General features: G+C 43.2%; 1 protein-coding gene across 1 annotated transcript in view; it reads left to right on the forward strand.

The window, feature by feature from the left end:
- Window positions 1-1851: 1851 nt before the first annotated feature.
- LOC134355465 (major facilitator superfamily domain-containing protein 4A-like) overlaps window positions 1852-23496 on the forward strand; it is an 84995-nt gene continuing 63350 nt past the window's right edge. The window contains exon 1 of the mRNA XM_063065393.1: window positions 1852-2226. Coding sequence (XP_062921463.1) covers window positions 2000-2226 — 227 coding nt within the window. The 5' untranslated portion in view covers window positions 1852-1999. The remainder of the gene's footprint in view (window positions 2227-23496) is intronic.

The raw sequence follows: 23496 nt of genomic DNA on the forward strand, positions 1-23496 counted from the left end.
GCATCTGAGAAGGTTCCACACGGTGGGCTTATTCAGAAAGTCAGAAGGCATGGGATCCAGGGAAGTTTGGCCAGGTGGATTCAGAATTGGCTTGCCTGCAGAAAACAGAGGGTCATGGTGGAGAGAGTACATTCAGATTGGAGGATTGTGACTAGTGGTGTCCCACAAGGATCTGTTCTAGGACCTCTACTTTTTGTGATTTTTATTAATGACCTGGATGTGGGGGTAGAAGGGTTGGTTGGCAAGTTTGCAGATGACAGAAAGGTTGGTGGTGTTGTAGATAGTGTAGAGCATTGTCAAAGATTGCAGAGAGACATTGAAAGGATGTAGAAGTGGGCTGAAAAGTGGCAGATGGAGGTCAACCCGGAGAAGTGTGAGGTGGTACACTTTGGAAGGACAAACTCCAAGGCAGAGTACAAAGTAAATGGCAGGATACTCGGTAGTGTGGATGAGCAGAGGGATCTGGGGGTAATTGTCCACAGATCCCTGAAAGTTGCCTCACAGGTGGATAGGGTAGTTAAGAAAGCTTATGGGGTGTTAGCTTTCATAAGTCGAGGGATAGAGTTTAAGAGTCGCGATGTAATAATGCAGCTCCTTAAAACTCTGGTTAGGTCACACTTGGAGTATTGTGTCCAGTTCTGGTCGCCTCACTATAGGAAGGATGTGGAAGCATTGGAAAGGGTACGAGGAGATTTACCAGGATGTTGCCTGGTTTAGAGAGTATGCATTATGATCAGAGATTAAGGGAGCTAGGGCTTTACTCTTTGGAGAGAAGGAGGATGAGAGGACACATGATAGAGGTGTGCAAGATAATAAGAGGAATAGATAGAGTGGATAGCCAGCGTCTCTTCCTCAGGGCACCACTGCTCAATACAAGAGGACATGGCTTTAAGGTAAGGGGTGGGAAGTTCAAGGGGGATATTAGAGGAAGGTTTTTTACTCAGAGAGTGGTTGGTGCGTGGAATGCACTGCCTGAGTCAGTGGTGGAGGCAGATACACTCGTGAAGTTAAGAGACTACTAGACAGGTATATGGAGGAATTTAAGGTGGGGGCTTATATGGGAGGCAGGGTTTGAGGGTCGGCACAACACTGTGGGCCGAAGGGCCTATACTGTGCTGTACTTTTCTATTCTATTATCCAAGGTTTAAAGCCGGTTTTTTTTTACATGCAAAGGATGGTCTTTTCCACAAACAGCAATTGTTATTGGCTAATTTAGAATTTTAAATTTGAGGCTGACAGATTCTTGTTAACCAGCTTGGGAAGGGAGTTAGGACAGAGGTAGTGTGGGATTGCAATCTCATTGAGTAGCGCTCCATTGGTCTACGCCCGTTCCTGCGGACTTGGCGTCTGAATGAAAACACTACCGCGGGCGGCGCAGAGGTTCGTTGACAGTACTGTACCAGTTCGTCAGCGTCCAGGAGCGAACTCATTACCTTGTGATTTGCAAGCAACCGCGGTCAACACCTGACGTCGTGAAACATTCCCTTCCCCTTGAATGATTCCACTTCCTCTCTGTAACTTATTCACCCATTCTTTTCTTCAGGGAGAGAGAGAGAGAGAGAAAGAAACATTAACCATTGCCCTAGAGTTTAACCGAACTAGCTAACATTTTATGGGGGGGGGGGGGGGAAGAGATGCCTGAAGCAACGTTGAACTCTTGCTCAATATTTCCCCGAGAATCCCATTGAGGAACTGCCTCCCCCGGGATGGTCAACTATTAATAAAACAGCTCTCCCGGAGAGGGGGCGTGTTGCTTTGCAAATGATTCGGCGCGAAGTTTATCCCGGATGATGGTGTGGGGAAAGAGTTAATTACCTGTTGAAGGCAGCGTATATAAGACACAGTGGCTGCACACTTGGAACCTCCTGTATCTGCGTCTGTGTGCTTTAAGAGGTGGTGGTTGGGGCTTGTGAGGAGACTCGTGCAGACCTTGTAAGCTCGAAACTTTCTAACCGAGGACTGCAACCTCAGCCGGAGTTGGTTCAGCGCTGTCTCCGAGATGTTCGAAGATCGTCGTTGGGGTCTCTTTAAGCGTAACCTGCAACCCACCATCACTCTCTGGAGCGCTTTCTGCTCTTTTGGGCTGTGCATGGCTTTCCTGGGACCAACGCTACTGGACCTCCGGTGCCAGACCCGTTCCAGCCTCAAACAGATCACCTGGGTGTTCTTCGCCCAGAACTTCTGCGTCCTCGTTGGAACCATCATTGGCGGGGTCTTCAAGAAAACGTGAGGCGTTTACAGATTTTCGCGTTGCTCACACGCTTTCATACGTTTCTCAGTAACTCCGCAGTGCCTTTTCTCTCTGTTACTGTGCAGTCCGGCTTCTTGCCGTTTCAATGCCGTGTTACAAGTCAAACTAACCCCTGATTCCGTTGGATTCCGATCTCACTTGGATTTTCACCAGAATTTTAGTTTTGCTTGCGGTTACAATTTGCCTTTTTATGAAGCGCAGGGTTTAAAGTTTTGAAGAATTACAGTAACTGAATCAAGGCAAGCATCCCTGTTTTGGACGAGCGTACTACTGGGATCACACCATGTAATCTAGTCATTTTTACAAAAAGAAATCCGCAGTACCGTGAGGCTGATAGAACACAATCAGCAAGGTGGTACGGTGTGGCTGTTAAGGTTAAAATGACTTTGTAGCGAGAAAAGAAAGACTTGCATTTATGTACCGCGACTCTTTCAGGAACTTTAAAAAGAGCTTTACGGCCAACGGTGTCCTCGAGCTGAGGTCAGCATTGTGATGTAGAAAAGAAAGTTCCCACAGACAACATTGTACAGTGACTAGAGGTTTTATTTTTGAAAAGTTAATTGAGGAATAAATATTCAGTGACACATCAGGACAAATATTGGCCAGGCTCCTGGGAACAGCTCCACTCCCAAACTCTGGAATAGTGCCTGGTGTGGGACTGAGAGCTAGGCAGTGATCTGTTTCTCTTTTGATACTGTTGGAGCTAATCTTCCCCCATAACATTATGAGATTTTATTTTCTACTGGTTGAGATCTTTCACATCCTACTGGGTGATTAGACAGGGACAGGGTGTGACAGGGCAAAAGAGGCAACTCCTCCCAGTGCAACACTGTCTCAGTACCACACTGGGGTCTTATCCTTGAGGATGACTCAAGTGCATGGACTCAGGAGTTGGAGACCTAATGTCTGTGAGACTGCTGGAGGCCCCGAGGCGACCTTGGGTTGGAGACTGTCTGTGTGTGTGTGTGTGAGTGGATGAGTGGGAGGGAAAAAAGATACTGTTGTTGTTATTTTGTCTCTGTTCTGTTGCTTGTGGTATTCCGCTCAACATAGTGGGCATCCTATGTTGGTGCCAGAATGTGTGGTGACTCCAGCGAGCTGGGTTGTGTTGGTTGTTTACGCAAGGGAAACATTCTACAGTTTTGTTTCATTGTACATGTGATAAATAAATGAATCTGAATGGGATGGGGAGCAAGGGGGGGGGGAACTTTTCAACACTGACACCAGAGTCAACCAAGCTGAGGTGAACATCTTGTCTGACTAAGGACACTTTTACAATGATGGCCACTGTGGCTAACATGGACTTGTTGGGCTGAAGGGCCTGTATTTCTCTCCCCCCTCTCCCCCCTCTCCCCCCTCTCCCCCCCTCTCCCCCCTCTCCCCCCTCTCCCCCCTCTCCCCCCTCTCCCCCTCTCCCCCCCTCTCTATCAATGAACATGGACAATGCAAATTCTCCCTTGGGTTAGCTAACTGTCCGGAGCCCACAAAATTGTCTATTTCCCGGAAAGACAATTCAACTCTTAGATTCATATTTTCTGGAATTCCCTTTTACTTTACTTTTCAAAAATAGCTAAAATTCCAGATCCCATTTTTAAGTTGACAACGCTAGCTTTAAGTAGATGCATCCATTTAGTTCTTATCCCAGTGTTAGTAAAATATTGAGGCTTTCTTTTAGCTTGAGGTTTCTGTTTTACTTGGGTCATGTAAATATTTCTATATCATTAGTTGTGGGCAGGAATGAAGAGTGGAAAAAATTCTAAATGGCATCAAATAGGCTGACAGAGAGAAAAGACACATAGAAACAAAGAGATAATTGCAGCAAGTCCATAAATCGTAAAATACAAGGATTTAGTGAGGACTGTGCGGAATTTACACTGAGCTTCTTAATCAGCTCAGTGTTTTGTTTGTTTTATTTATTTGTTGAAATACAGCGCAGAATAGGGAGCCGTGCTGCCTGGAAATCCCTTGATTATAATCCTTGCCTAATCACGGCACAATTTACAATAACCAATTAACCTACCAAATGGTATATCTTTGGATTGTGGGAGGAAACCTGAGCACTCAGAGGAAACCTACACGGTCACCGGGAGATGGTACAAACTCCTTACGGGCAGTGGTGGGAATTGAACCCAGGTCGCTTGTACTGTAAAGCTTGGTGCTAACCACTATGCTACCATGCTGCCCCAAGAACATGTAGAACATTACAATACAGGCCTTTTGGCCCATAGTCTTATGGCGACCTTTTATTCTACTCAATCTAATCAATCAATCAATCAATCTTTTTCTATCATCTGTGTGCCAATCTAAGAGTTGCTGACAACCTTCCTCATGTATTTTTCCAGTTGTCTTTCTGAAGTTGCTTTCAGCCACCATCATCCTCTCGGGCGGTATTTTGCCAATTCTTTATAGCTCAGTGCATTAAAGGACGGGCGCAGAGGCACAGCTAGTAGGAGCTGCTGCCTCACAGCACTGATGGCCTGGGTTCAGTCCTGACCTCACTGTGGAGTTTGTGCATCTTCTCTGTGATGGCTGGGGTTTCCTCTGGTTATCTCCCCCTGATGAGGTCGCACTCAGAAAGGAGGACCAACATCTCATACTCTGCCTGGGTGGTTTGATGGCATGAACGTTGATTTCTGTAGCTTCTGTTAATTTTACACTCTTCCCCCTTCTCTCTTTTTCCATTCCCTATTTTGGTCACCTTCTCACCCTTTCTGTTCTCCTCACCTCCCTCTGGTGCCCCTCCTCCTTCTGTTTCTTTCATGGTCTGTTGTCCTCCCCTATCAGATTCCTTCAGCCCTTTAGCTCTTCCATCTATCACCTCCCAGCTTCTTACTTCATCCCCACTCACCCACCTTCCCCTTCACCTAGTCTCACCTATCACTGCCAGCTTGTACTCCTTCCCCTCACTCCCACCTTCATATTCTGGCATCTTCCCCCTTCATTTCCAATCCTAACGAATGGTCTTGGCCTGAAACATCAAATGTTTGTTCCTCTCTTTAGATGCTGTCTGACCTGCTGAGTTGCTCTAGCATTTTGTGTGTGTTGCTCAAGATTTCCAGCATCTGCAGGATCTCTTGGGTTTGTGTTGTAGAAACGTAGAAATCTACAGCACATTACAGGCCCTTCAGCCCACAATCCTGGCAGACCATATACAGTAACCTACTCTAGAAACTGCCTAGAATTTCCCTTTCACATAGCCCTTTATTTTTCTAAGCTATCTAAGAGTCTCTTAAAAGACTATATTGTATCAGCCTCTACCACCCTCGCTGGCAATGCATTGCACACCCCAGGCACTCTCTTTGTGGAAAAACTTACTTCTGACAACCCCCTTGTACCTACTTTCAAGCATCTTAAAACTATGCCCCCTTGTGCTAGCCATTTTAGCCCTGGGGAAAAAGCCTCTGGCTATCTACACGATCAATGCCCCTCATCATCTTGTACACCTGTATCAGGTCACCTCTCAGCATCTGTCGCTCCAAGGAGAAAAGGCCAAGTTCACTAAATCTATTCTCATAAGGGATGCTCTTAAATCCGGACAACATCCCTGTAAATCTCTTCTGCAGTCTCTCCATAGTATCCACATCTTATAGTATTCCTGTAATGAGGTGACCAAAACTGAACACAGTACTCCAAGTGGAGTCTAACTACGGTGTTGTATAGTAAGTTAGTAGGTTAGTTGGGAACTGTACATTTTCCTTGCTGTGTATATGTGGTGAAATCTTGTATTAGAAGATAGGATTAAGTTCCTAGCGTGACAATGGAATCCACAATCTTCTAACACAGATCTAAGCAGGGGTTCCCAACCCGCGGTCCATGGATTCTTTGGTTAATGGTGACGGTTCATGGCATTTAAAAGAAAAAGATTGGGAACCCCTGGCTAGAGAGAATACAAATGAGGTGTAACTAATGCAGTTGATGCCTTCAAATGTGGGGGAAAAAATGGTTCCCAGTCTAGAATATAACTTGTTCTGGGCTAGTAAATCTCTCGGGACCCTAATTACTTCCAATGTAAAGAAAAATATTCCCAGTATCAGTCCAGAATATAACTTCCAATGGCAAATAAACCCCTCATCCTAAATTAATATAAGTTAATTATTCTTAGTTACTGACTGCCTGTTACACCACTGGCATTTCGGGCAGCAATGAAGATCCTCCATCTCTGTCTGTCAATAGCATCGCACACAGATATGGGAAGATTCTTCTTGCTGTTTCTGTAACAATTTTTTTTAACCATGCAGGGTTGTTGGCCCCGAGCTGAACCCCCAAACCTGGAGGACCAGTGGACCACTACCCTTTGACCTCTGCCCTCTACCCTTTGACCTGTTCGGCATGGGTAACGCTGCCAAGAGCCAAAGCCCAAGGCCCTGACTCTAGCCAACATAGATCTCTGGGTCATTGGGGCACGCAAGCCTCCGAAGCCTACGACAAGGTTGTGGTCTTCTTGGAGGTGATGATTTCTTATAACCATGTTAAACAATTCTAAGTATTCCCCTCCCTGCTACTGCATCGTTTTCTAGTAAAGCTTTTGCTCCCATCTGAGAAGAAAATGTAGGCAAATTTCTGAAAAACAAGTTCTTACTATTAGGCAAACATTTGAGGACGCTTTATGAATTGACTATTCTGTCAAGATCAAGATTGTTAAATAGAACCAAGCTATCAAGGTAAAATAGGAAGCTGTGTGTGATGGTCTAAAGCAGGGAAAACAACTTTATTAATTTGGGAGTTCAAGGCAACCTTTGAATTATAAAGTAATGAATGGCAAGAGCATCCTATAATGTGCCAGCATCAGTGCTAAACAATGACTTTTTCTTTCTTTTTCCCCAAAGAAGTGAGTCTTACATAGAAAATGTCAAATCATTACTGGAAACTTAAATAATGTTGACTTTCAAAGGCATGGCAGAAGCAGAAGGAGTGAAACGTAACCACGGTTAACTGAACCAAGGACAAGAGCAAAGAAAGACTGACTTGTATTTCTCTAGCATATAGTTTTCAGAACAACCCTTAGTGATTTACAAGCAGTCCAGCACATTTGAAATGTTACTGTAGTTGTTGTAGTAGCAAGTTTGTGCACAGTAAGTTTCTACAAATGGCAATATGCTAAGGACATGGTTGTAGAATTTGCTTTACAAAAATGTGGTTTAATGGGTAAATGTGAACAAGGACTTAAGAATGTGTGTGTATATATTGGATTGCAATAGCAATGATAATTTAAGAAAGGGCTTTCTACCTAACAATATAGGAGAAGGAGGGACTTTAACCATATGTTCCGCCAATCATTGGGATCGCATCTGAAATGGCCGCCTTCACTTAACTGCTTTACCTGATCTTTGCTTTGGCCATTATCCATAACTTTTCAAGAAGGATGAGAGGTGACTTGACAGAGGTCTACAAGATAAAAGGAGGCAAAAATTGAGAAGATAGTTAGAGACTTTCTCCCAAGGAGGAAAGGCTGACATGAGGGGGCATAATTTTAAGGTGATTGGAGGTAGGGTTTTTAGAGAGTGGTGAGTGCATGGAACACCCTGCCAGGGGTGGTGGTAGAGGCAGATAGATTAGGGACATTTAAGAAATTCTTAAACAGGCACGTGGATGATAGAAAAATGGAGGACTACATAGGAGGAAATGTTCTAGTACATTAAAAGGTTGTCATAAAATCATGGGCTGAAGGGCCTGTACTGTGCTGTACTATTCTATGTTCTGACTACCCTGTGCAGGGATGGTACAGCAGTACAGTAGGTATTGTAACACTTTTACAGTGCCAGTGACACGAGCTCAATTCTGCCGCGGTCTGTAAGGAGTCTGAATGTTCTCTTCGTAACTGCCTGTGTTTTCTCCTGGTGCTCCAGTTCCCCCTCGTGTTCCAAATATATATGGGTTATAGATATGGCTTATAAGTTGGTCACATGGGTGTAATTGGGTGGCGTGAGCTTGTTGGGCCAGAATTCACGGTTACTGAGCTGTACCTCCAAATAAATAAAAATTAGACAAAGCAGCCATTCTCCCTCGCCAGCAGAGCACATGAAGTGTACACCACGTATAAAATGTACTGTAGTTACTCACCATCTTGTTCCAACAGAGTCTTGCAAGCCCACAGCCTCTACCATAAGAATGACAATGGTACCAGGAGCACGGCCCACTGGCAAGATCCCCTCCAAGTCAAATACTCCCAATTTGGAGATGCATAGACAGTCTTTCAATGCAACTGGGTATACCCTGAAAACGCTGTCCCCAGCAGTACTGTGAATAGCGTTACTGGCAATGGCAGCCTAGCACCACCTTGTATAGAGTTGTTTGGGAGGGATAAAATGAAAGAGTTCCAGTTTCAAATGCTCATTCCTGCACTGTTGGCTTCCATGCCTTCAGTTTCTTGGGCTCTCAACACTTTCCTCTCCAGTACCTCCACCTCATTTTCTTCTGTTTTATTAAAAAAAAATACTCTTGAATCTCACCTCTTTTGAGTGTTTCTCCTAACATCACTCCATGACTCAGACCCAGACTCATATTTATCACATGCACGTTAAAGCGTACAGTGGAATTCGTTGAAACTAACACAATTTAAGGATGTGCTGGGGGCAGCTTGAAAGCATCACCACACATTCCCATTCCAACATCGCATGCCCACAATATTCAGCAGAACAACACAACAGCAACTAAACAAAACCAGCAGCAAAGCAAGCCTCTTTCCTAAACACTAGATCTCTCAATCAGGCATGCCTTGAACAGGCCACCGCCAGGCCTCTAACCTACAGTCCCGGCCCATGTGGTATATTGTCAAATGTATTGCGTAATATTTCTGCAGTGTGTGTCTTTCACAATGATGGAAGCCCAGTTTAGACTTGTATTAGTTAAAAACTCTGATTTAGATTTACTACATGCAGCCCCAGCTTAGCATGCCCATAATCCTCAGTAGAACAACACAGAGTGTACCAAGCAACAACAGTGAAACAAGCCCTGTTTCTCCCTCCCTCTCACCCACTGATCCACACACATGCACAATCCTCTAACCCCAGGACAGGTCATCTTCAGCCTCCAGCAGCTATGTGCATTCGCCGGCACTAGGCCCCAACTTTCCCAATGGACTTGCAGAGATCTGCAAACCCAGGCTTCGGCCACTGGGCTGTGACTGGACTTCCGATTGGCCTCACAAAGATGTTGAGTTGTTTTCTGCAGAATGATGTATGGTCATGGTGATGTTTGGAAGCCAGATCACATTTCTATTTGACTCCTGATTATAGCAGCACATGGAGTTCTGGTTAATGCTGATGAGGATAGGATTACATTATGATTATGTGGGAGGTTGCTCTGAGTATTGTGTGACTTTAGGAAACCTATAGTGCATAGTATGGAAAATTGTAACAAAGAAGTCAATGGTTTTCAGTCCATTTCTCCACTTGTGTTGACATTAAAACATTGTTTAAATGAAGTGAATTGTATCCATAGACCCAAGGCCATTTATCAGACTTATTGCATTTTCTACACTTCATAGATTTTCTTTTGGACTTTTAAAGACCCATTTTTGGAGAATATGGATTATTGCATAGAACTAGTCTTCACAAAGCAATCCTGAAAGAGGAAAGTGATTGACTGTCAACTCATTCACTTTCAGATTCAGTCTTAGTGAATAAAAGGTGTTAATAGCAAGCGAGGAGAATCAAAGTGTTGGTTGATTGGTTGTATAAAGCATTGATTAACCAATTTCCCCAGGGATCAATAAAGTATGACTATGATTAAGCTGCACGGAGTATTGTGCGCAGTTCTGGCCACACCATTGGAAGGACATGCTTGCACTAGAGATGGTGTAGGAGAGTTTCACAAAAATTTAACCTGGATTGGAGGGCTTGGGTTATCAGGAGAGGCTCAGTCCGTTTTCACTGGAGCAAAGGAGGACGAGAGATGACACAATAATAAATAATGTAAGGCATAAGTAGAGTCTGTTTCCCATGGTCAAACTGTTTAAAACATAGGTTTAAGGTGAGAGGGCGGATGATTAAAAGTGATCTGAGGAGGAAATTTTACTCAGAGAATTTTGGTGTCTGGTGTTTGGTACCTGCTGGAGGAGTTGATGAAGGCAAAAACAGTAAAGCTGCATTTAAGACCTATTGTATCTGGACAGGTTCTTGAATGAGGAAGGCAAAGGTGGATATGGAATTAATGCAGATAAATGGGAGTAAAGTAGATCGACATGATTGACCAAACATCCTGTTTCTGAGCGTACAACTTGATCGTCTATAACTTTGTTCTCAGAGTTACCACATCTTCAACCTTCCCATATCTCTGGAGGTTGCTATGACCTCTGAGTGACCATGACAACAGGATGGCCATAGTGTCAATGCAATTGTATATCTACAGTTACTGTGACCACACAATGACCCTGACCTTAGGGCAACCATGAGTCAAAAATCACTGCAACCCCAGAACGGTCATAACTCCAGAGTAACACACACACACTAGATGCTGGGCGAACTCATCAGGCCAGGCAGCATTTAGGAAAAGAGTACAGTCGACGTTTCGGGCTGAAACCCTTCGGAAAAGTTCTGGGTTTCGGTCCTAAACATTGACTGTACTCTTTTCCATAGATGCTGCCTGGCCTGCTGAGTTCATCTAGCATTTTGTGTGTGTTGCTTGGATTTCCAGCGTTTGCAGGTTTTCTCTTGTTTATGACTCCAGAGTAGCCATGATTTCTAGCTACGGGTGTAAGTGCTGCAGACACAACGAAAACATTATTTTAAAGAATCCAGCAATAGGAATGGTTCTCTCAGTCATTCAGGAGAAGGTGCAGTAGGAAAGTTAAATTGGATAGGCTGAGTGATTTGACAGGACCCTGCATCAGGACTGAAAGTGTAGAGGGAAGATGGCCAATACAGATACAAACATTATCTGTACCCCTCATAATGTTTTATACCTCCACTACACCAATAATTTCCCTGAGACCCACCCATTGGGGTCAGCTGTGCCAATGGCTTCCATTCAGGATATTGCTGCTGCCCAGGTTGGGACCTGGCCGGACTCGAACTCAGGAACACCCGCCTCAAAGTACACCACCAGCCGGCCCCGCTCATCCGTACACAATGTGAAAAGCTTCTCTCCCTCCAGCTGAGTTGATCCAAGTGCCAGCCAGTCAAGCTAGCAGCAAATTTGCAACCTGCCTTCTCTCTTCCTTTATTGACTCAAGGTTGTTCAACCGGTTCTTTGCAGGAACCTTAGTGATTTGGCCACAGCAATAACACAACTTGCTTTCTCAAAGCAGCACTACTAACATTTCTTGGGCTCACCCTCAGGATTGAGGGTGACTTGCTTCCAATCTAGTGCTGTGGGTTCTGAAGTGGCCAATGGGGTCTCTTTGGAACCCAGAAGTATTGTCATTGGTAGGACTGAAATGGGAACACAGGAGAATGAACAAGGCTATAGATTGGGTAAAGGCTTTCTCCACTGAGCAACACACACAAAATGCTGGAAGAACTCAGCAGTTCATGAAGCATCTATGGAAATGAATAAATTTGAGCTGAGACCCCTCTTCGGGGCTGGAAAGGAAGGGGAAAGACTCCAGAATAAAAAGGTGAGGGAAAGGGATGGAGGATTAGCTAGGAGGAGATGGGTGAAGCCAGGTGGGTGGGAAAGGAGAGGGCTGGAAAAGAAGGAATCTGATAGGAGTGGAGAGTGGACCATGGGAGTAAGGGAAGAAGGTGGGGCACCAGGAGAAGGTGATAGTCAGATGAGGAGAACAGGTAACAGTCCAGAATAGAAGAACAAAGAACAGGGAAGGGGGGAGGAATATTTCTGCCCAAAATGTCAACTATTAATTTCTATAGGACCTGCTGAGTTCCTCCAGTATCTGTGTCTGCTGCTCTAGATTTCCAGCATCTGCAGAATCGCTTATGTTTATGATTTTTCCACTGAGGTTGGGTGATGTCATGGGTTTCGGCTGAAAGGTGAAATATTTAAGGGGGAAACCTGAGGGGAAGTTCCTTCACTGAGAGGGTGGTGCGAATGTGGAATGAGCTGTCAGTAAAAGTGGTGAATAGGAGCTCAGCTTCAACATTTAGGTGCACGTGGATGAGAAGGGTGTGGAGGGCTACGGTCCATGTGTGAGTTAATGGGAATAGGCAGAATAACAGTCTGACATGGACTGGGTCAGCTGTTCCTGTGCTGTAGAGCTCTATGACTCTATGGAGATGATGGAGATGCTGTTATCCGGAGCAATAAAAAAAATCAACCAATCTGCTGCAGGAACTTAATGGGTCAAGTAATATCTGTGAAGGCAAAGGCATGGTTAACATTTCGAGTCAAGGCCCTGCATCAGGACTGAAAGTGTAGAGGGAAGATGGCCAGTACAGATACATAACTGTGGATAATGGGATTAAATAGTTTGCTCCTTTTTAGGGAATCCAAATGGCCAGTGTGAGGTGAATAAAGGAAAGGTACGTTTCTCCCGCTAGCGGACGATTTCCCTCCACGCCTCTCTGACGTAGTGGGGAACCGCGCACGAGGCAAGTTACAGCAGTGATTTGCCATTGCCTTCTGCCGGGTGAGTTTCCAAAGAGATCACCAGCTCGTAACCCAGCACGGATGGAAAGCGTGCAGGGGAGCTGGCTGGATTCGAACTCGGGACCTTTCGTCCTGAAGTCTGGAACTGATGCCACTATGTCACCAGCTGGGTCTATGAGGTGAATATTTGTGCTAAATTCCTTGTAAATCTTGGTAGCTTGATGCTAAATTTGGTTGCAAAGTACGTATTCATAGAAGTTTAAATACTTGGCCAAAACAATGGAGTTACAATCAACCATTACTCTGCCTCAAGAACAAGAGAAGCACATTGGTTTAAGTGAAGGCAAGGAAGGATGACGGATGAGGATAATACCCAACATCAGAAATAAGGAATAAATAGATTTATCAGTTATTGCATGCAATTTAAAGGGCAGCTTACTGGTGAGTGTCGGTTGGGGAAAAGTAATTTCAAATTCAATAGGACATATAATGTTTTGAAGAACTTGCAACATGTGCCCAACTGGTCTCCACAACAAAACCTTAGTATTCTTACCTCATGTTTATCTAGCTTTTCCTTAAATGTATGTGTGATAAATCGTATCTCATGACAGTGAGTTTCATACACATTAATTACTCTTCAGTGAAGGATTGCAAAGTTCAAAGTAAATTTATTATCTAAGTACATAAATGCCAGCAAATACTACCCTGAGATTCAGCTGCTTGTAGACATGCACAGTAAAACAAAGAAATACAAGAGAATCAATGAAAAACTATACACAGACTGACAAGCAACTAATGTGCAAAAGACAAACAGTGCAAGTACGATAATAGTAAACAATACTGAGGTGACAATGGAGAAGAAGTTTTATCTTTAATCTGTTCCTGTTCCTGAAAATGCTTAGTGCATGGTAGGAGTGATTGTGGTCACATCTATTTGGACTTTCTCTTAATAGAGATTGATATTTTCTCATTTTCTAGGGATACGGCTACATTTATTTCCAAGTCCACCTTGTGCCACCTTGCCATCAATGCGGCTGGCAATACTGAGCAAAGAAGGAAATGAACTCTTTGCTATTGATCAATGGCTGAATGGTTAGCAAAAAGTAGAAATTCATCTGTGATTTTGTTGAACACATTGAACAAGAATCGTAAACTGGTGTTCAATAGCAGGTGTTCAGAATTGTACCACAAGATGCCTAATCAATATCTTGTCATTAGCAGAGTGAATATTGGCAATTGAAGGAAAAGTTGTAATTACAGAAACTGAACTATCTTTAGTTTTATCCCTCAAACAGTTACAATTTACTCCGCTCCTTTCCAAAAGGTACTGTCTCTCATTAGGATACAAGAGGTTGGAGACCTGCCCTACAGTTGGAGTACTGTTTGTTTAGGATGGTGGTGAACATTGGTAGCTCGGGCTGACGGTGTTTGCTGAGCTCGGCAATTAACTTGCAGATGCTTCATCACCAGTTGAGGTGATACCCTCAATGCACAGTTGTTGGTGTTTGTCTCTGGGAGTGCTTGCATTTATGTAGCCCCCACATTCCCTTGCCTCAGCCCTGATTGGCTATCCCTTTGGTTGACCTTCAATTCTATTGGCTCACGTTTCTTTGGCTTTTAGGGGTTTGCAGATGGCGTCTATTTCAATATGTTTTTATATGGTTCTCTTCTGATAACTCTGTAAATGAGCATATCGAAATAGATGCCGTCTATGAATCTCTAAGATCCAAAGCAATGTAAGCCAATAGAATTCAAAGGCCAACTGAAAGGGTAGCCAACCAGGACCAAGGCAAGCAAATGGGGAGGGGGGGGCTATGCACACACGAGAACACTGCAACATCAAAGCACCGTTTGTATGTGGTTAAGAAGGAGAAAAGAGGCTTGTTTTGCTTACTGTTTTGTTGCTTATTGTGTCCTTTTATTTTCTTTCTGCTGAGCATTGTGGGAATGCTGTGTTGGATCTCCAGTATGTGGCGACACTTCCGAGCCAGCCCGAGCATATCCCTAGGTTGTGTTGGTCATTAATGCAGATGATGTATTTCACTGTGTTTTAATGTACTTGTGTTAAATAAACCTGAAGTAACAGGAACCAACTAATCAGAGGTTAAGCCAATTACTCTGCAAATGTGTATGTCCCATTCCCACCACCTCTGTCAGATCAGAACATTACTGTCTTCTATTGGTAAATTTTGTTTCATGTTCATAGAAGTATTTACCGTAAAACAAAAGTCGTTAAGCTTATCACGTCCACGTCAGCACTTGCCCACCTTGTGAATAAATAGTCCGAGATAAATTCCCCTTTTCACTTTCAGCAACAACTTCTCATTCATTCCTATCTCCAATTTAACCTTGAATGTTATTATTGTTTTCATCTCTCTCAGATCCCTTCATGACTTCACCCTTTCCCCAACTTTGAAACTTCCTGAGGCCTTAAAGCCCCTAAGGGGCTTTCTATCCTGGCCTCTGACACATCCTGTGCCTTTTTTAGTCATTGATGCATCTACCTTCAGCCAAGTAGACTTTACACTCTTCCCTCACTTAATCTCTCAGACTTCCCTCCCTTTCCTTCATAGATGTTGCTTAAATGCTTTCTTCTTGGACAAGCATTTACACATCAACCCTAATGACTTATCTGTATTTTAGCTTGCTGAAGCCTCTTAGGAATAGTCATAGTCATACTTTATTGATCCTGGGGGAAATTGGTTTTTATTACAGTTGCACCATAAATAATTGAATAGTAATAAAACCATAAATAGTTAAATAGCAATATGTAAATTATGCCAGGAAATAAGTCCAGGACCAGCCTATTGGCTCAGGGTGTCTGATCCTCCAAGGGAGGAGTTGTAAAGTTTGATGGCCACAGGCAGGAATGACTTCCTATGACGCTCTGTGTTGCATCTCAGTGGAATGAGTCTCTGGCTGAATGTACTCCTGTGCCCAACCAGTACATTATGTAGTGGATGGGAGACATTGTCCAAGATGGCATGCAACTTGGGCCGCATCTTCTTTTCAGACACCACCATCGGAGAGTCCAGTTCCATCCCCACAACATCACTGGCCTTACGAATGAGTTTGTTGATTCTGTTGGTGTCTGCTACCCTCAGCCTGCTGCCCCAGCACACAACAGCAAACATGATCGCACTGGCCACCACAGACTCATAGAACATCCTCAGCATCGTCCAGCAGATGTTAAAGGACCTCAGTCTCCTCAGGAAATAGAGACGGCTCTAACCCTTCTTGTAGACAGCCTCAGTGTTCTTTGACCAGTCCAGTTTATTGTCGATTCGTATCCCCAGGTATTTGTAATCCTCCACCATGTCCACACTGACCCCCTGGATGGAAACAGGGGTCGCTGGTACCTTAGCTCTCCTCGGGTCTACCACCAGCTCCTTAGTCTTTTTCACATTAAGCTGCAGATAATTCTGCTCACAGCATGTCTCAATTTCCTACCATAGCCCTGTACTCAGCCTCATCTCCCTTGTTGATGCATCCAACTATGGCAGAATCATCAGAAAACTTCTGAAGATGACAAGACTCTGTGCAGTAGTTGAAGTCCGAGGTGTAAATGGTGAAGAGAAAGGGAGACAAGACAGTATCTTTGCACTACATAAATGCAAGTGTTTGTTGTAGTTACAACTAAACTTAAGACCGTTTAGTCAGCATCTTAACTTCCTATTTATTTATTGAGATGCAGCCCACCGTAGGCCCTTCTGGCATTTCCAGACACATCGCCCGGCAATCCCACAGTTCAATCCTAGTCTAATGACAGGACAGTTTACAATGGCCAATTTATCTACTGACTGGTACGTCTTTGGAATGTGGGAGGGAACCAGAGTAAGCTTGTATAGTCACAGGGAGAACGTACAAACTCCTTACAGGCAGTGGCAAGAATTGAACCTGGGTTGCTGGTACTGTAGATCATTGTGCTAACCACTAGCTATTTCTGCTCAATCCATTGTCAACCTTCAATGCTCTGACTGGGATTCCCAGAGTATCTCCTCTTGCCAGGTGCATCCTGTACCAATTATTGCATTGCTTAGAGCCGGATTCCTCTCTCACATACAAAGTTAATGTCACTTTGTTTCAATCCATACGCATTCCAGGCCAGCTTAGTCTGTTGTGGGAGTAGAATAGAGGCCAATTCTGAATTATGTTTGTTTGTCTCATTCTCAGTCAGACAATTTCTTCCCTCACCCCCACGTCCCCACCGTGAAAACTTAACTAAATATAACATATCCTTCAATTGTCCTTTAGGTGATGTGTGTGCAGTTCCCAGCTGATAGTGGACTTATTTTTGATTGTTGATTTAACTGCACATGACTTAACAAATAAAGTAATAATGTGTTTTCCATTGTATTGAACATAACCTGTGTTGCTGTTAAAATTCTTGACGTAGAAATGTCACTTGAAACTATGAATACGTTTTTTTTAAAAACCCTGGATAAATCCTGTTGAATGAAGTAATTGTTCACTTTAATGAGTCACTGTTGTGAATTTCAATGAAGGTTTTAACAATAGCATGTTTTTTTAATGATTTTTGTTCTTTGTGAATCCTTCTGAGCCAACAATCTCTTGTGAAATTATGATTCCAAATTATTGAGGGATGTATGTATTGGCTGGGGTGGGGAGCAGGGCTGGATGGAAAATCTAGACAAAAAAAGGGTTTACTCCCCACTAGGGTCTTGAGCACTTCATCCATGCAAACTTCTCCATGTCAGTTGAAAACAGAATCAGATTTATTACCACTGGCTTGGGTGATGTGACACTTGTTGTTTTGCAGTACAGTATAAAGACGTGAAGTTGCTGTACATTGCAAAAAAGAGGAATAACAAAGTGGTGTTCATGGATTTGTGGAGTGTTTGGAAATCTGATGGTGGTTGGGGGAGAAAGCTGTTTCTGGATCATTGAGTGCGGGTCTTCAGGCTCCAGCACCATCTCCCTATGGCAACACAAAGAGAATGACTTGGATGGTTAAGGGTGCTTTTGGTGGTGCACTCGAAGCACTGCCACTTGTCATTGTGAGGGAGTGCTACACTAATGGAGATGGTTTTCCTGACATGACATTAAATCAAGGTCATAACTGCCCTCCTTATTGGATGTAAATGGTTCCATAGCACTACTTCATGGAAGGGAGGTGGATTTCTGCCAGATGTTCTTGCCAATATCTATAATCCAAGTAAAATTTTTAACTAAGACTTCAGCACACTGATGCTTCAGGGATCTTGCTGCGTGTAGGCTCAAGTTTATTGTCATTCAATCATACACATGTAGAAAACTGAATGAAACAATGTTCCTCAGGGACCAAGTTGAAAATCACAGTACATATATCACATACAGGACATAAAATAATATTAACAGATAAAAATGTATTCTGCAGATATTCAAGTTGATAAAGTGCATATATGACATATAGTTAAATGTACAACAGTACTGTTACTGGCGCTGTCATAAATAATGTGTACTGGGTGTTCAAAAGTCTCATAGCCTAGGGGAAGAAGCTATTACCAGCATAATAGTCCTTGTTCTTGTACTGCATTTTAAAAATGCTGTATCAGTTGGAATATAAATAATTTGGAATCTCTCATGTCACAACAGTAGAAAATATTTCAAAAAGCATACCTTGGCTGGGAAGCAATCTGAGCCAGCCCTAAGCAAGCGATAGCACAGTAACGTAGTGGTTAGCACAATGCTTTACAGTACCAGTGACCTACGATCAATTCCCGCCACTACCTGTGAGGAGTTTATACGTTCTCCCCGTGACTGCGTGTGTTTTCTCTGGATGTTCCAATTTCCTCCCACAGTCCAAAGACATGCCGGTTGGTAGGTTAATTGGTCATTGTAAATTTTCCCATGATTAGGCTGGGGTTAACCTGGGGCTTCTTGGGCATCAGGGCTCGAAGAACTGGAAGGGCTTGCTCCATGCTGTATCTCAATAAATAAAGAAAGAAATGCAACCTCTATCTCTTAAATGATGTTCACCAGCTGTCAAACTCTTTAAAACTTACCATGCCCTGGAGTGAAAGAGGCTGAAGGATGACTAGATGAGAAGGTAATAGTTAAAATATTTCATCTCATGATAGCAATATATTTAAAAAAAGAAGCGACAGGTTTGTGGTGAGCGGTAACAGCTTTGAAGAGGATTTCCAGAAGTTTTTTTTTGTACAGGGAGAGGTTGACATCTGGAGCACGCTACCAACAGAAATGGTGCAGTTACTACATTTTTAGACGGAGACTCGGTTCGATATGGCGTGGAAGGAATGGATGTAATACAGGCAAATGGGATGTATGTAGATGGGCTAAAAGGCTGGGGACTTGATGGGCTGAAGGTCCTGTTTCTGTGCTGTATAACTCCGGAAATTTTGTGTAAAGTGGGATGGTGGTGTGGGGCGATTGTCCATTACTTTACCAGCAATATGATGACAGTGGTGCCACTTTCTCATCTCTTCATACTTGTACAAGAGCTGAAGAGGAAATCCCCTAGAATCCCCATCTCCTTTCTGTCTGTAATGTCAGCCTGCCCCTACTCCTCAAGTATGTGTGCCCTTTACTGTTTGTTCCATTGCCAAATGTTTTGTATAAATACACAGCCTGTGAGACTAACCAATATCTAACTAGCTTGGGCACTGTAACAAAAAGGGAATACTCAGTTTGCTTCCCAGCTGAGATAGTGCAGCATGAGAGCTTGTTATCCCTTGTATTCTATAATAGAGGCAATGATTTGCATGCCCATGGACACTTTAAAAGTAATGAATCATCCCAAGAAACTTAACAGGAAAATTTCTGGACTAAACATGGCCTGAGTTGTTGGGTATGGCAACCGAATATCAAGGAAGTGAACTTTAATAACTGGCACTGAAATGTTCCACACCCTATGGACTGACTTGGAAAAGAGTAAACAGTCAATGTTTTGGGCTGAGACCCTTCATCAGGAATGGAAAGGAAAGGGAGAAGTCAGAATGAGAAGGTTGGGGGAAGGGAGGAAGAAGTATGAAGTGATGTGTGAAACCGGGGAAGGGGGTGGGGTGAAGTACAGAGCTGGGAAGTTGATTGGTGTAAGAGTAAAGGGTTGGAGAGAAGGGGGAATCTGAATGGAGAGGACAGAAGACCATGGAAGGGGAAGAGCACTAGAAAGAGGTGATGTTCAGGTAAGAGAAGGCGTGAGAGAAAAACGAGAATAGCAAAGGAGAGGGGGTGGGGGCAATTACCGGAAGTTTGACAAATCAATGTTCATGCCATCAGGTTGGAGGCTATCCGGATGTAATATAAGATGTTGCTCTTCTACTTCATCACGGCAGTAGAAGAGGTGATAGGCTGACATGTCGGAATGGGAAGTACAATTGAAGTGGGGGGGCCACCGGGAAATCCCTTTTTTTGTTTTGTCTGGCAGATGGAGCAAAGGTGCTCAACGAAGCAGTCTCCCAATCTACATTGGGCCTCACCAATATATAGGATGGCGTGAAGGTGCTCGACGAGGCAGTCTAATCTGATCTTCTACCCTTTCCCTTTCTTCCATGATGTTCTGTCCTCTCCTATCAGATTCCCCCTTCTCCAGCTCTTTCACCAATCAACTTCCCAGCTCTTTACTTCAACCCCTCCCTCTCTCCCGGTTTCATCTGTCACCTGCCACCTTGTACTTCTTCCTCCCATCCCCCCCCCACCTTCTTAATCTGATTTCTCCCCTTCCTTTCTATTCCTGATGAAGAGTCTTAGCCCGAAATGTTGACTATTTACTCTTTTCCATGGATGCCGCCTGACCTGCTGAGTTTCTACTATATTTTGTGTGTGTTACTTTGGATTTCCAGCATCTGCAGATTTTCTCGAGTCAATGGATCCACTTTCAAGGGTTGTCCACCTCATGTTCCCGATATTTATTGCTTATTTGTTATTGTTCTTTTCTTTTTTTTTCTTTTTGTATTTGCACAGTTTGTTCTCTTTTGCACATTGGTTGTTTGTCTGTCTTGTTATGTGCGGTCTTTCATTGATTCTATTGTGTTTCTTTGTATTTTCTGTGAGTGCCACAAGAAAATAAATCTCAGGGTTGTATATGGTGACATGTACATACCTTGATGATAAATTTACTTGGAACCTTGAACTTCTTGAACTTAAGAGGCTGAAAGTTGGAAGGGTTTAGTGTGAAGACATTGAGTATGTCTATTCTAGAATTGTAAAATTAGGCCAGACTTTAAGATTTATGAGTTAAAAGTCTTAGGTTCAAGCTTATTGACATTCAACCCCCATATACTGTATGTATACTACCAAATGAAACGACGTTCCTCCAGACCAAGGTGCACAATACCATGCATACAGTATATCTCACACACAACACATGAAGAAATATTTCCACAAGTAAACTAACAAATAATAAAATACATTACAGAAGATTGACGTAGCATATGGTGCAATTACAACACAAGTTTAGAAAGTAAACAGTGCAATGCTGTTGGCACTTCATGCGTGAAGAAACCTGGATGGTGGCTGTTTGCCATCCTAACAGGCCTTGTCTTTGTCCTTGTCCTTTTCCTGATGCTTCGTTCCCCCCCCCCAACTTATTCCTCACTCTGACCTTTTACTTCTTCTCACCTGCCTATCACTTCCCTCTGGGTCCTCTCCTTCCCTTTCTCCTATGGTCTACTCTCCTATCAGATTTCTTCTTCTCCAGCCTTTGACCTTTCCCACCCACCTGGCTTCACCTATCACCTTCCAGCTAGTCATTTCCCTCTCCCACCTTTTCATTCTGCAATCTTTTCCCCCTTCCTTCTCAGTTCTGAAGAAAAGTCTTAGCCTGAAACTTCAACTGTTTATTCAATACCATAGATGATGCCTGACCTGCTGAGTTCCTCCAGTATTTTGTGTGTATGGCTCTGGCTTTCCAGCATCTGCAGATGTTCTTGTGTTTTTGCCCTTGTCCTAATTCCCCGAACCTCCTGCCATTAGGCAGGAGGTCATGGAGATTGTTGGACAGAAGGGAGGGATCCATGACAATGCTAAGGGCCCTGAATATGTAGCGTTCCTGATAAATACGTCAGATGGGTGAAAAGCTTTTCTTTGAAGACTCTCCAGTCAGGGTATTCCATACGCGAGTATCTCAAGGTAGTGTAAAAGGAAATAAACCTGAGAATGCAGAATACTGTGTTACATTGCAGAGATGGAGGTAGATTGAGAGATCAAGGGTTCAGATTTTAGTTTGAGATGTCCGGTCACACCAGTAGAATAGAAGCTGTCCTTGAACCTGGTGGTAAATTTTCTCAAGCTTTTGTCTTTTGCCCAGTGGAGAAAGTCGGAAAGAAGAGAGAATGACTAAATCTTTGGTAATCCAGTTAGCTTTCCAAGTCAGTACTTTATACTTACTTTATACTTATATTGTCGCCAAACAATTGATACCAGAGCGTACAATCATCACAGCGATATTTGATTCTGCTCTTCGTGCTCCCTGGAGTACAAATCGATAGTAAATATTAAAAATTTGAATTATAAATCATAAATAGAAAAGGGAAAGTAAGGTAGTGCAAAAAAACTGAGAGGCAGGTCCGGATATTTGGAGGGTACGGCCCAGATCTGGGTCAGGATCCGTTCAGCAGTCTTAACACAGTTGGAAAGAAGCTGCTCCCAAATCTGGCCATATGAGTCTTCAAGCTCCTGAGCCTTCTCCCGGAGGGAAGAGGGACAACAAGTGTGTTGGCTGGGTGGGTCGTGTCCTTGATTAAAGTGTAGACAGAGTCTATGGATGGGAGACTGGCTTGTATGATAGTCTCTTTACTGAAGGGGTTTATTGGTATTGGTTTATTAATACTACTGGTTTATTATTGTCACATGTACCAATTTACAGTGAGAAGCTGGTTTTGCACAGTGCTCATACAGATCAAATAATTACACAGTATATTGAGGAGAATAAAGTTAAGCAATCAAATAACGATGCAGAATGAAGTACAGTGCTGGTAAATGATGTGGAAGATCACAATGAAGTACTCTCAGTGAGTAGAACTCAGTGTGGTCTTCTGCTGCTGTGGCCCATTCACTTCAAGGTTCGACGTGCTGTGCGTTCAGAGATGCTCTTCTGAACACCACTGTTGTAAAGTGTGGTTAATTGATTTACTGTCACCTTTCTGTCAGATTTAACCAGTCTGGCCATTCTCCTCTGACCTCTCATTAACAAAGCATTTTTGCCCAGAACTTCCGCTCACTGGATTTTTTTTTTTTTTTTTGGTTTTTCAGACCATTCACTGTAAACTCTGGAGACTGAAAATCAATGAGGTCAACAGTTTCTGAGACCCTCAAACCACCCCATCTGGTATCATCAATCATTCCACAGTCAAAGTCCCATAGATCACATTTCTTTCCCATTCTGATGTTTGGTCTGAACAATAACTGAACCTCTTGACCATGTCTGCATGCTTTTATGCATTGAGTTACTGCCATGTGAAGTATAGGCATTGTTTTAACATATTGTAGCTATTTTGAATTGTAGAAGTATACTGCCTATTATCACCATTTCAAGCGGTGGATTGCCCTCCAACTAAGTAGAAAATATTTCCAGCTAACAAAGCAGATTAATAACAGTTATTATTTTAAAATTTTTGTTGTCTTGTTTCTTTAAGCAGATATTATTCTGAGGAGTAAACTTTTTATGGAGGTTATAAATCTACAAAGGATTTCCAAAATACAAGTGCAATACTTACAAACTAGAAAAACATACTGACGAAGTTTAGACCAAGTCATCTGTCACAGAAAAAATGCTTTGGAAGGCGATCACTCTTGGGTGA

This window comes from Mobula hypostoma, chromosome 13 (assembly GCF_963921235.1).
Source record: "Mobula hypostoma chromosome 13, sMobHyp1.1, whole genome shotgun sequence".
Classification (NCBI taxonomy): domain Eukaryota; kingdom Metazoa; phylum Chordata; class Chondrichthyes; order Myliobatiformes; family Myliobatidae; genus Mobula; species Mobula hypostoma.